This window comes from Epinephelus moara, chromosome 5 (assembly GCF_006386435.1).
Source record: "Epinephelus moara isolate mb chromosome 5, YSFRI_EMoa_1.0, whole genome shotgun sequence".
NCBI classification, from domain to species: Eukaryota; Metazoa; Chordata; class Actinopteri; order Perciformes; family Serranidae; genus Epinephelus; species Epinephelus moara.
In genome coordinates this window covers 10,269,708-10,282,523 of record NC_065510.1, presented here as the reverse complement: position 1 = coordinate 10,282,523, position 12,816 = coordinate 10,269,708, and the positions used below count along the sequence as shown (strand labels likewise).

The window sequence follows — 12,816 nt, the reverse complement described above, 5'->3', positions numbered from 1 at the left end:
TTGGTTGTCTCCTCCATACACTGCTGAAAGTCAGCTGGTCTGCAGTGTAATACAGTGCGCTGCACAGTTGCGCTTGTGTGTAGGAATGCAGAAGTTTGACGTTTGAGAAAATGTAGTGCCAAAGAAAGGGCTGTGTAACAGCAAGGTAAAGTAATGAAATATTCTCAATATAGCATACACATACACTGGTAATGATCCTGTTAGGTAGGCCTTTATTTGCTGTATTAAAAAAATATGTTTTGCTGCTGCCCCTTTTCACAGTGGTATCTTGCTTAGCTTCTGTGTTGGCACTCCTGCCTGCTTCTCCAAACTGGGGGCGTGCCTACTGCCATCTACTGTGGGTAATACACTGACTATGGATAAGTGCCTCATGCAATCCCACTTCAATAAATCAGTAATATCCCGATAAGATAAAAAATGAACACAGAAAAAAAAGTGAAGGCAATCACAGTCAGAGCAAGAAAAAAGTTATAATAAAAACCATTATAGAGTATAAGCTTTAAGTTTTGGCTGGTTTTGACCTCACAAAGTCTTCATCGGGGCGAACATAGTAGGGAAAGGGTGTTTTACTTTAGGAGTTGTGTAATACAGTACCATAGCTTTGCTACACTGAAGCAATACTAACAACAGCTAACAAGAGTGCAAACTTTTTTCTATGCAATTTTGTAATTGAAAAAAAAAAAAAAAAAAAAAGATATTGTAGAAAATGTCTTCCCATCGACTGACACTCACTGATGTTTCCTAAGGTCCATTTAGGTGTAGCCAGGAGGTTTGGGTTTGAGTGCACCCCTGACCCGGACACAGGAGGCTGCCTGGAATTCCCGCCCAGTTCTCAGCCTCTCCTCCAGTTTGTCTCCGTCCTCTACCGGGACATGGGGGACAACATTGAGGGGGTCCGGGCTCGGGCTTTCCACGATCCAGACAATGACGCCCAGCAGAACCACAGCACCAGCAGCAACAGTGACAGTGGGATCGGCAACTTTTTACCAGAAGAGAAGAGCAACAGAGTGCTTTTAGTAGACCTCGGAGGTCCTCCTAACCACAACCACATCTCTGGGCCACGCCACTGGGACAGTCCACCCTCATCCCAGCAGGCCTGGAGCCCCACCCTTGGAGCTGCGGCCCCTCACCCACCTCCTCCTCCTCCACCAGCTCTGAGAAATGGCCACTACCGTCACGATCCACACCTGGCTGACCTCCCTCACCCTCTCCCCTTGGCTCACCCCGATGTCCCTGGCAGGCACTCTCGAGGGGTCCACCCACACCACTACTCACCGGGAAAGCGGGGAGGAGCTGTGGGGGGAGGAGAAAAGAGAGGGGGCGGAGGAGTGGGAGCAGGGGTGGAGCCGCAGCGGTGGCTACCAGTCCATGTGCTGAGAGACTGGCGTCAGCAGCACCACCACAGCCACCTCCAGGGCCTGAGCAGCGATCAGGAGTCCTACGCCGAATCCACCGACGGATGGTCATCAGCCAACTGCAGCACCCTGCCCCCACCCATGAATAAGATCCCAGCCGACCGCTACCGAGCCCCACTGGCCCCCGGGGACCACCTGCCACCACCTGGAGGGAGCCAGCCTCCTCCTCCTGCACATCCCCACACCCACCGGCTGGCTGCTCACAAAGATGAGTGGGCTAAGAAGCTGTTTGGTGGAGACAGGGAGAGAGCTGGGGCAGAGAGAGGTGAAAGAGAGAAGAAACGAGGGAATGCAAAGGAGGGAGAGAAAAAGGTATGTCTTTGATAAAGTTATTAATCTAATTAGTAATAGCCTTAATTATCATGCCGACATGTATTTTATTCATTTTTATTCAATATTTTCAGCCCAGTAGATGGTCAGTCTTTCTACAATCCTGCATTCAGTCGTGTGTTATGCTGTGCCAGTTTGTGGGCTGTGGGCTTTTGGAAGAGTTGTGTTAAAACTGACCATGAGATGAGAAGCCAGGGCAGCAGGTAGCATCCCCCATCACATGCCCCTGCTGTGGAAATTTACTCTGACTAGAGTGTGTCCAAGACCACAGTTTATTGAGGCTATAAATCCATCTGCGTTCATCCCACTGCTCTCCATCGCATTCTCACCCTCTCTTTTTAAGGGCCCAGCATTTAACTCATTCAGTTCCTGAGTAAAGTCTGTCTCTTTCTCACATGTAAAACTTTTTGGTTGTTTTAAAAGTTGGGTTGAACCTTGTTCACCCCACCAAACATCCCTACATTGTGTCGAATAATGCCAGCACCATGGTTGGCTCTCTCCCCAGACTTAGTACAAGTGGATTGATAAGTTATTTATCCCCACTGCTCCAGTATCAGATCATGTATTATGCACTAGGCCGGCATCTGCCTTCACCTGAAAACCACCTGTTTCCCACAGTAATGAGACTCAACAGCAGACCAGGCTTTACACTGGTGTTAATGAAGTAAATGTATTTGCATAGTGTTTGTTTGATTTAGTTAAAGCATTTATTTGCTTACATATGATTTATTAAAGACATTTCAACCACATTGTTACATTAGTAATATGACAAACAGTAAGTGAAAACTAATTTACATTTGAATACATTGGCTGCATTATTTTGTTAGAACAAACTCCCTTTTGCATTGAGATACAGCACATTATTGGCTGTTTATTGTTTCCCAACAATAGAGAGGAACAGACAAAGAGTGAAAGATATATCCAGCCTGACTGGATTCCTTCTGCATTAATCTCTCTACAGCCTGTTTGAATCTACAGAAGTATTTAGAGAACAGTTACATCATCAACATGTAAATATCCAAACAGATACTGGGGATAGAGTCTTTTTTCCTTGATAGTGGAGGAGACTGGTGCTTCCCTGAGTAAACTCATGGTGGACAGGGTCCCAGAGACCCCCAGGAGACAATTGGAGGAAGTGTTTACATGCCCAGGACTACGGTAGCGGCTGAAAGTGACAGGAAGGTTGAACAATGTCTTCTGACTGGAGACAGCTAACTTCAGAGGCTGTGACTTTCATGGTAAGCCACGTATAGTGGTAGTCAAAATAAAATGCTGACTCTGCTGTGACAAATGTAGCTTTGCTGTATTGATATAGCCTTCTGTCTCCTGTAAGTAAAACTTTATTATAGGGCGATTTCATATAGATATTGTGACGTGAGACTAGATATCGTCTTTTTTGGACATCATAATATCGAAAGCGTTGTCTTTTACTGGTTTTAAAGGCTGCATTACTGTAAAGTTGTGTCATTTTCTGAACTTACCAGACTGCTGTAGTTGTTGCCTTAACCCACTTAGTCATTATATCCCCATTACTGATGATTTTTTATTAAAATCTTGTGTAAATATTTTGTCAAAGCACCAATAGTCAACCCTACAATATTTTCGCAATATTGATATTGAAATATTTGGTCAAAAATGATTTTTTCCATATCAGCCGGCCCTATGGTATTATACAGTAAGTATTAGAACTAAATTATTAATTATTGCATACATGTAATACAGTGTCTTATGTATCCTAAATGTATTTTTTTCCAAACATTGAATTTTCTTCATACAGACATGTGTACGTATGTATACAGTAAAAAATCAATGGGTGCCTTGTCAACCAAAACACACACTGAGGCACAAACACAAAACACAAATAATCATCTTATCAGACACAAAGCCATTTTTTGTACCTAAAAGCACGTTAAACGTAAAATTATTTTATTATCGTCACAAAAATTTAGTTCTAAATAGCCTTATCGCAGGTCTCTGTTACAGAGTACTCAGTCTTTCTCTTCATCATTTGAAAAGTCTGCATGTTTTACAAAAGCAGTCTTTTAAACATAACCTGTTTCTCTTTTTGTGTGTACATTATTTCTAAAGGGAAAGCTATTGGCATTTTTCTAACCCAATGTGTAACACTTGTATTATTAGTCTTTTTCTAAAATATTGTGATAAATATTTTGGAGTGCAGGAGACACATATCTATCATTGTTTGTTCACTTTTGGCATACTTATTGTCTTTCAGGTAAAGCCATGAAATAAAAAATCTAGGATCAATTGGACTATTTTTTTGAAATAATCTTTTCTGTTGCCTTTGTATCCTCTTCCCAAAGAGATTTTATCTGACTGCTTTGCTAAACATGATTAAATAATGTACATTTTATACATTATATTTTGATCTAATTAAGCTGGATTGATATATGTTCGCATTAGATGTATATACAATGTTCCTTAATGTATTCCTAAGTCTTGGCCACATGGTGGCACTGTTTTACCATCTAAACCTCCATAAGCCCCCAGCACTCTCATCACAGACCATGGGAAACTAATTTAGATTTTTATTTTTAAAAAAGCTATACATCTATTTTGAAAGTCCCTTGGTAGCTGAAGTTCATCTGACCACAGAACGCACGTCTTTGATTGACTTAAATGATAGAAATCTGAACTTTGAGTGCCTCATTGTGGAATTAAAGTCAGAATACACTAAATACAGACACAAACAGGCAATTGAATCCTGACTCTTAAAACGTGATACTGTGATTGATATGATTTTTTCGTTTATTGTAGAATCAAAGAGATAGCTGTTCAGTTATGTCAACTGTGCTTGTAAGACTTGGGTACATTTAAGCCCCTGTTACACTGGAGCAGTTGTTGTTTTTAAGAGGAAGAAGTGTTGTGAGTTTGGGTTTTTATGTTGACAGCTGTGTTGTTGTAAACAGGAAAGATGCCTCTTTTATGTGACAGTGATAGTATGTGTGTGTGTGTGTGTGTGTATGTGCGCGCGTGTATGTGTGGGAGGGAGACCAGGGGACATGATCATAGCACAGATAAAAGCTGTGAGTTTTCCACTAAAACATAGTCTTTCGGATGTTTCTCTGAGCGTGTAAAAGCCCTTGTGCAGCCACACCCAGAGCAGAACAACCCCTGACTCAGATCAACACGGTATCATTTTCTTTTCAATCCAAATATTCACTTATAAAAAAAACCTTTTGTTCACTTACTGCTTTGTTTCCATTACATAGAAGACTTATTTTCAACTGACAACGTTAAACTGAGGTCATGTGTGCATGTGTGTATCCACATGTGTAATCGAGTGTTCAGATCTGCGTTATCAGACACTCACACACACACACACACATACACGTACACACACAGACATAGGGTTGCCTCAGTATCCAGGCAACACCACTGGTCATTTCCTAATGAAATGCTGACAAGACCTGCTCCTAATCAGCCAGTCAGATTCAACATGTGTCACAGTTTGGCCTCTGGAGCCTGCCAGCATGGATTAATTACTAATTAGTTAGCTGGGGTCCGTTGATATTCACTGTCAACTGAAGTATAAGGAGATTGACAAAGTGTCGTTGGTGAGAAGAAGAGAGCAAGAAGCGGCATATTTCTGTTGTTCTCCAAAGAAGAACAGTTAAAAGGCTAATTGTAGACTCCTCTCGGGTTTACAGCACTTCTCCGCGTGGTTACATCATAGTCAGATGGCTTTGGACAATAAATCTTGATGACCCAGTGGCTAATTTTCTCATGTGCTCATTTTAGGCAGCCGTTTATAGCATCATGTAACAGCTGGCCAGTTTAACTTTGTTCCAGTTAGTTGGTTTCCACCAAGCAGCAACCTCCAGGGCTGAAAAATGGAAGTGCCAAAAACTGCAGTTCCTCTAATGGCCACTTGAGGCTAGCTCTAAAAGTGAGTTCATCCCTATAGACACCCATGTTAAAATCCCCAAATGTACAGTACTTCTTAGTGTGGTTACATCAAAGTCAGATGGCTTTGCACAGTAAATTTTGATGACCCAATGATTTCTTTCATGAGCTCATGAACTGCAGTTTTCTTTTTAAAAAGCTGCATTTTAGACTGCAACAATTCAAAAAAATACCAGCAAAATCCTGGAGAGACTGGCTTACAGCATCATGTAACAGCTGGCCAGTTTTAGCTTAGTTGGTTTCCACCACAATTGTTATGTCATCTTGCTTTTGTCTACAATAATTATTAAGTGGAAGTACATTACATGTACACAGTAATTAACCCTACGCAATACAATTCAAGAGCACAACATACCACTTTCTCAGATACAGCTCCACAAGTGCCATCCTGTCCCTCCCATCTGTGTGTGTGTATGTCTATGTGCTCTGGCTGTGGTTGAGGGGTGAACTAAAGTACTGTCTGGTACTGCAGGCAAAAATCACAGGACTGTACATGCTTGCGCATAACATGTGGTATTTAACATTTAAGTGGAAAAAAAGAAGAAACCCATGCATGTGTAAGAGAGGAAGCTTCAGGCAAAGCTGAGCAAATGTCTTCATGTAAGCTTCCATGTAAAGCTGTCCACATGGTATGTCGAGTCTTTATTTAACTGACAGACATTCAATTATCTAAAACACCTGTCGGACCAAAAGCACACACAAATGGGCACCGGTCAGGCTGTTAATTTACCTGTCAAAATCTGTATCGGATAATTATTTTGATCATTATGGTTTAGAAATTCTAATGTTATTATCCCATGGGTTTTTAATATAACACCCATATGGGTAAATTGACATTACATGACAGGGATGCACGACAGCATTATTAACACCCACACAAAAACCTTGGCTACTGTCCACAATCCTCCAACAGTGTAAACACTAAAGTTTAAAAGCACTCATAATGAAAATATAATTGAATATGGATATGTTAGATAAGATGAGTAGATGTTTACTGTGCATGTTTTTTTTTATTTCATATTTTAGGATGTTTAAGGTTAATACTTATACCAGTATTGATATTCGATATGATATTTCACTTGTTATTCATTTTCTTTTCTATATGAAAAAACATTTTTGTCGAAGATAGTATCATATAAATATAATTTTTTAAGAATTGTGACCAGGATATCTACTGAAAGGGACATTTTACAGTGTGAAAATAAAACATGTCAGTACTGTCTGATGAACAAACTATCCAATGGAGATACTTTTAACCCCAAACATATCTCTGCTATGCTGAAATCTGTCATTTACATTTACATTTACATATGCTGTACCAGTATATCTGCCATAAGCCAATATCGGACGATTTATTGCTCTAATTCTTATGTAAATTTGTTTATTTTCGTGGGATTTCACCAGTTAAGAGTGACAGAAAGTATGAAGAGAGATAGGGTGAGGGATAGGGCTGGGTATGGGTACTCAATACTGTAAAGGTATCAACCGAAATAACCCAATACCAAGTAATATCAAAACTTCTCCAGTCAAACAATACCAGCATTCTATTGTCTCTGTATGTAGATCTAGGAAAAAATACTATTTGTCTGGTTTTACTTGTAACTAATCACCACAAGCCTTGTACGATTTACTGTGATGTGTGATTGGCCTACTACCGCAGCTACAATACAGAGTGTGTTGTGGTGAAGTTGAGTAGTTGGTGTATTTGATGGAGTTGGCAGTTGAGCATAAAATGTTTTGTGCAGTGATTTAATAGGTATTTTAATAATTTCACCACTTCTGAATTACATAAGTGTAAAAATCGTTTGGATGGGGAGTGGTGGTGTTTGCATTTCACACAACTGAGTGCTTTTATTCACATGATGGGAAACAGCATTGTCATTTTTTAAATGATACCCAGCCTTAGTGAGGAAATTTCTTCATCTATGTCAAGCTTCTTAGATTATTAAGGAACCCTCTGCATCGAATTAGTGTGAAAGTCAAATGAGCATTGTTTGCTGTTTATTCAGCTTCCCGTAACAACTTCCCCTTTTCTGTTGGCCAATTTCTTTCCCTGACTCTTAGGCTACTGCCCCCCCTCACCTGCATGTACTGAACCTGTGTACATTTCCTCTCCTCAGGGTGGTCGGTTCCGTGGTCTCACCATGGGCTTCCCTCCTCTCCCCCAGCGCTCCTCAGCCAGACGCTCCTTTGGACGCTCCAAACGTCTCAGCCTGGCCCGCTCTCTGGATGACCTGGAGGTAGGAGAATTTGCATGCACACATACTAACACACACACACACACACACACACACAGTACTTCCATCGTCCAACAAAGTATTGAGTGTTACTGTAGCGCTCAAGCTCAGTCTGACCACTTTGTTGCAGTCACATTTGAGTCACACGTGCACCGTCCATCTCTAATAATAGCACCTCATGCACATCATACATCCTCACATATCAAGGAATCTTCTGGCATCACCGTGGCAACATACACACAATCGCAGACAGAGCCAGGATACAGCAAGAGCCAACAGACGTATACAGCCTGGTATTTATGGATTTGGACGGAGGCTGGCGTACAGCTTTGATAGGAAAGAATTTCTCAACATTAGGGTCTCAGTTTGATATCTGCAACCATACATGTAGGTGTGGAGGTATAGCATATTAAGCTGACAGGGTGCAGTATGGCCACGCTGTAGCAAGAATCCTACTTATGCCTTCTTTTTAGCTGCAAGAAATGACCTATTATCCAGTCATTTGAGAAACATGTGTTTTGCAATAACAATATGCCTATTTAGTACTACTGTACAACATATAAAGAGGAAGTATGCAGCTGCGGCTGTAGTAGATTTTAGGAACAATACACTGCTATCAAGGTTACTACTGTCAAAAGCCTTGAGACAAAGCTTAGGTTTGCACAAGGTTGTACTCATTTTAATTGTGTTTAAGATGAATATGTATGGAATTGCATTTCCAGCAGCTATATTTGTCGTCTTTTTATCATGAAGTGAGATAACAGTTACCTAACTGGCTACAGAACAATAGTGCACATTCAAGTTCAACTAAAGTGGAACATAGTGTTATTCTCATCATGCTTGTGTCTGTGTGAATGTTGGCAAGACCAAAACAGAGTCCTGCTGTCTGTGAGCACAATTCATAACAGCAGTTTTGGTCTTAAGATAGAGATCAGAAGAAAGCTAAATGTTTCCGGCGTTTAGTGGCTACTGAGGCGCCCAGGGGGTGGATAAGCACATCCCACACTGTTGCTTCAGTACTGATTTTTTTTTTTTTTTTTTTTTTTTTTTGGGAATATACATTTTTGGCATTTTTCCTTTATTGGACAACACAGTAGAGAGAGACAGGAAGTATGGTGAGAAAGGGAGTGAAGCTGGCAATTACATGCCACAGAAGTCCCTGGCTGGATTCAAACTGGAGATGTTGTGTCTTAAATTAATAGGCCCAAAATAGGGATGTTTATACTTAACTGTTAAGTACTAAGAATTTTGACCAATACTATCAGATAAACAGTTAAAAATAAGAATCAAGCATAGTACACTGGTGCTGCAGGGTGAGATAATGAGACAGCAACGTCTGCCGCTGCCCAGGCTGGAGTCATATGACACCACCAGTTCAATGCCATGGTGTTGCTGTAGGGAGAAGACTGACATTACAGCACCCCTCAACAAGCTAATGACGAAGAGGCAGAGGAGAACACCTATACAAGAGACTATCCTCCTTATTGGATACAAATGTCAATCCTCTTCACTGGTGGGAAAGACCAGCAAACATTCTGTTGCTTCTGCTACACAGAATGGTCAGTACAATGTTGCCCATTTAGCATGAGTTAATACAGCAGCAGCTAACATTCAACACAGAGCAGTTTAACGCCCCTAACAAACTCACACCAACACTGAAACGGCTTGACCTGTTAGATAATGTTAGCTGTGTGATGCTAACACTTAGCCCTGTTCTCTCACAGCAAGAGGGTTTCTGGTTCGAACCCAGGATCAATGCCAATCTTAACGGAGCTCACACTCCCGCAGCAGTAGCGTTATAATAATCAGAGAGAGAGCACAGGGGGAATGGAGCACTGAACGAAGCATTACGCTGCCTGCAGCTCTAAAATGAAATAAGATTTTATCCATTTTAATGAGTTAAAAATGCTCAGCTCCTCAGTCAAAGTCATGCTCAGCTCCTCCCCATTGTTGGGCAACGGTTAATGATTGGTTCACTAGGGTTGGCTATTGGCTGTCGTTTACAAAACAAAGTTCTAAATTAGCATCCCTAGCCCCAAACTATTTTAATTACATTTAATTTGGCTGTGTATAGTTTTTATGAGAAGTCTTCCGATTGAGTCAGTTTCCTCAAAGGCAAAATCAATTTGCAGATTACTTGGTGCCTCAAATTAGCTTTTCTGCCCACAAATTCCCATCATTGCCGACTATAATTAACAAACTATAATTACTTTCTGTTCATGATGTTATGAAGAAGAGGTTACACTCTGCTAATATCCATGTTTTACTGTCAGTCCAAATGTTAACTAGGCACTTAAGACCCCCCTACAAACACATTTCACAACCTGTCTTTCATACAATCATATTCATTTTCTTTTTATCACGACGATAATTACAAAAAATGATTCATCACCAGGTGGTAAAATTGGAAGCACCAGGGCATTTTTCCAGACACTTGAATTGCCCTCCATTGTGTGTGTTTCATACAGGGGTAGATCTTTCTCTGTGTCATTGCCAAACCATCCCATGGCAGGGTTTCTCTCCTCTTTCTCCTCATCATCCCTCCCCCCGATCCTCCACCCCCACTCTATTCTACCTTTTTCTTCCGGTCGTTAGGCCTTTTTCTCTAGCTGCTTATGCGGTAATGTCCACAAACAGAGAGGGCTTTGTGTTGTGAGAGGGGGGAAGAGAGAGAGATTGGTGTGTGTATGTGTGTGTGTGTGTGTGTGTTCGTGTGGTGATGGTGGTGGGGGGTAATGGGGTTCGAAGTGTTAGCCTGCACTTCTAATGAGCTCTGATGAGCAACAAGCTGACATTCCCCTCGTTAGTGAGGCCTCACCACAAAAGCACAGAGTATATAGACGCGCACACATGCTCACACACATCGACATGAAGAGCCGTGCACGCACATACACAAACAAATTGCATCCCTAAGTCGGTCCCACACAAACACACCAGTGCACACGAACATGATTGCACTATAATTGCACGGAAACACACACATACATACATGTACACGCACAGTTCTCAGCCATCTTGTTAGCTGTGCTATCGAAGCTTCACCAGCAGCTTTCAGACATCATGCTGCAGTTGAAGTGTGAGTGTGCATGTGTGTGTGTGTGTGTGTGTGTGTGTGTGTGTGTGTGTGCTGTACTGTATGTATGTGTGCATGTCTGCCAGAGCTTGAGGCGTGCAGCTTGTCTTGTGATCGGCCTGATTGTAGAGCTTAACCATTTTACACTCAGACACACACAAACATACCCACAAACAAACAAACAAACAAACAAACAGACAATGTCTTATGACAGCAGTAAGGGGAAGGAAGTCAGACCATACGCTCTCCTCTGGCTGTGTGTGTCTGGATTTCAGTTGTCTGATAAACTTCTCAGCCATATCATTTTCCAGTGGTGTGTATGTGTGCAGGCTAAGGGACACTGTTAAACAAATACCTGGATAACTTTTGAAATTAGGTTTTATATCACACCATCAACAAGATTAAGAAAAAGTCTCACATTCAGCCAACAAAATTAACCATTTCAAAGGACCCGCACACACAAAAACGATTCTCAAGTGGTCCTCAAAGGTTGAAATCTGAAGAGCAAGGTGATTGTGTGTGCCACCTGTGGAAGATATTCACTAAATAGGACTGACAAATGTAAACAGGCAGAGATAATCATTCAAATGCCAAACAATGTACAGGCTGATTGCAAGACTGATTGCTGCTGTTTGATCCAAGAGCTGCAACATAATGATAAGTGGAGGAAGATGAAATTTCTCTTCCAGTGGAGCTCAAGTGCCGGTTGGGACAGACAATGCCAAAGAAGATATTTTACCGGTGCAGGCAGTGTTTTCCATATGTGTGTCTGGGCATCCACTTGCTGCTTCGTAACTGAGCAAGACAGGTTGACTGTAGCCACGTATAGGCTGTCCACACATAAAAAGCAGTCTGAGCAGGCACACTGCTGAGGTGGTTAAAGAATTAGTGCTAAAGTTCAGCTCAGTGCCAATACCTGATTACACAATTAATATATAAGAAGAGTTGAAGTAGTGCAGGAGAAAAGCCTACACACACTTACGTTAAGATTAGACTAATATGATATCTTGGTTAGTTATAATCTTATTAGACGTCATCGGCAAACAATGATAAGGTCAAATCATTTTTGACTGTTAATGCTGAGTATCACAAGGTAGCGCTGGCTCAAAGTTTGACATTAACAAAAGCTTAAGCAAAAAATGCAGCAATGCAAGGTTTGTAAGTTTAATCCTCAACATGTGAATTGTAACAAACCCCATTTTTGATACTATTTATTGCCAGTATTATAACCACAAAAGCTGTTCGACGTATTTGCAGGCTGTAATTGCCTCTCTAGACAGTAGTTTTTATTGTTGGTGGTGGACACCGCATTCCCCACGTGGGAACTGTGTACCCACATGCCCACATGTGATTGACAGGAAATGACGCATCTACTAGATGTGATGTGGAAGGCAAAAGCCACATTTCAAGTATTATGAAAGACATTCCGTCATAGGTTCATTATTTCTGCTTTGGATGACTAAAGCAATGTGATAGGTGGAATCCACTCAACCTACAGGTTTTTTGATTGCGCTGCTAATTGTGGATGTATAAAGAGAACTGGATACAGTGTTGGGGGCAGGACCCTTTTCATTCCTATGAAAGTTGCTCAGTGGCACATGAAGCCAAAAAAGTTTGACTTCCCAGGTGTCAATCAATCAATTCAGTCAATTTTATTTATAAAGCCCAATATCACAAATCACAATTTGCCTCACAGGGCTTTACAGCATACAACATCCCTCTGTCCTTTGGACCCTCACAGCGGATAAGGAAAAACTCCCCCAAAAAAACCCTTTAACGGGGGAAAAAAACGGTAGAAACCTCAGGAAGAGCAACTGAGGAGGGATCCCTCTTCCAG

General features: G+C 41.4%; 1 protein-coding gene across 6 annotated transcripts in view; it reads left to right on the top strand.

Moving 5' to 3' along the window:
* The window catches only part of rgs12b (regulator of G protein signaling 12b), a 66,018-nt gene that overhangs the window by 4,902 nt on the left and 48,300 nt on the right, over positions 1–12,816 (top strand). For all 6 annotated transcript variants that reach the window (XM_050044876.1, XM_050044877.1, XM_050044878.1 and 3 more), the window contains 2 exons: positions 747–1,727; positions 7,790–7,909. In XM_050044876.1, the coding sequence (XP_049900833.1) occupies positions 747–1,727; positions 7,790–7,909 (1,101 nt within the window). The remainder of the gene's footprint in view (positions 1–746; positions 1,728–7,789; positions 7,910–12,816) is intronic.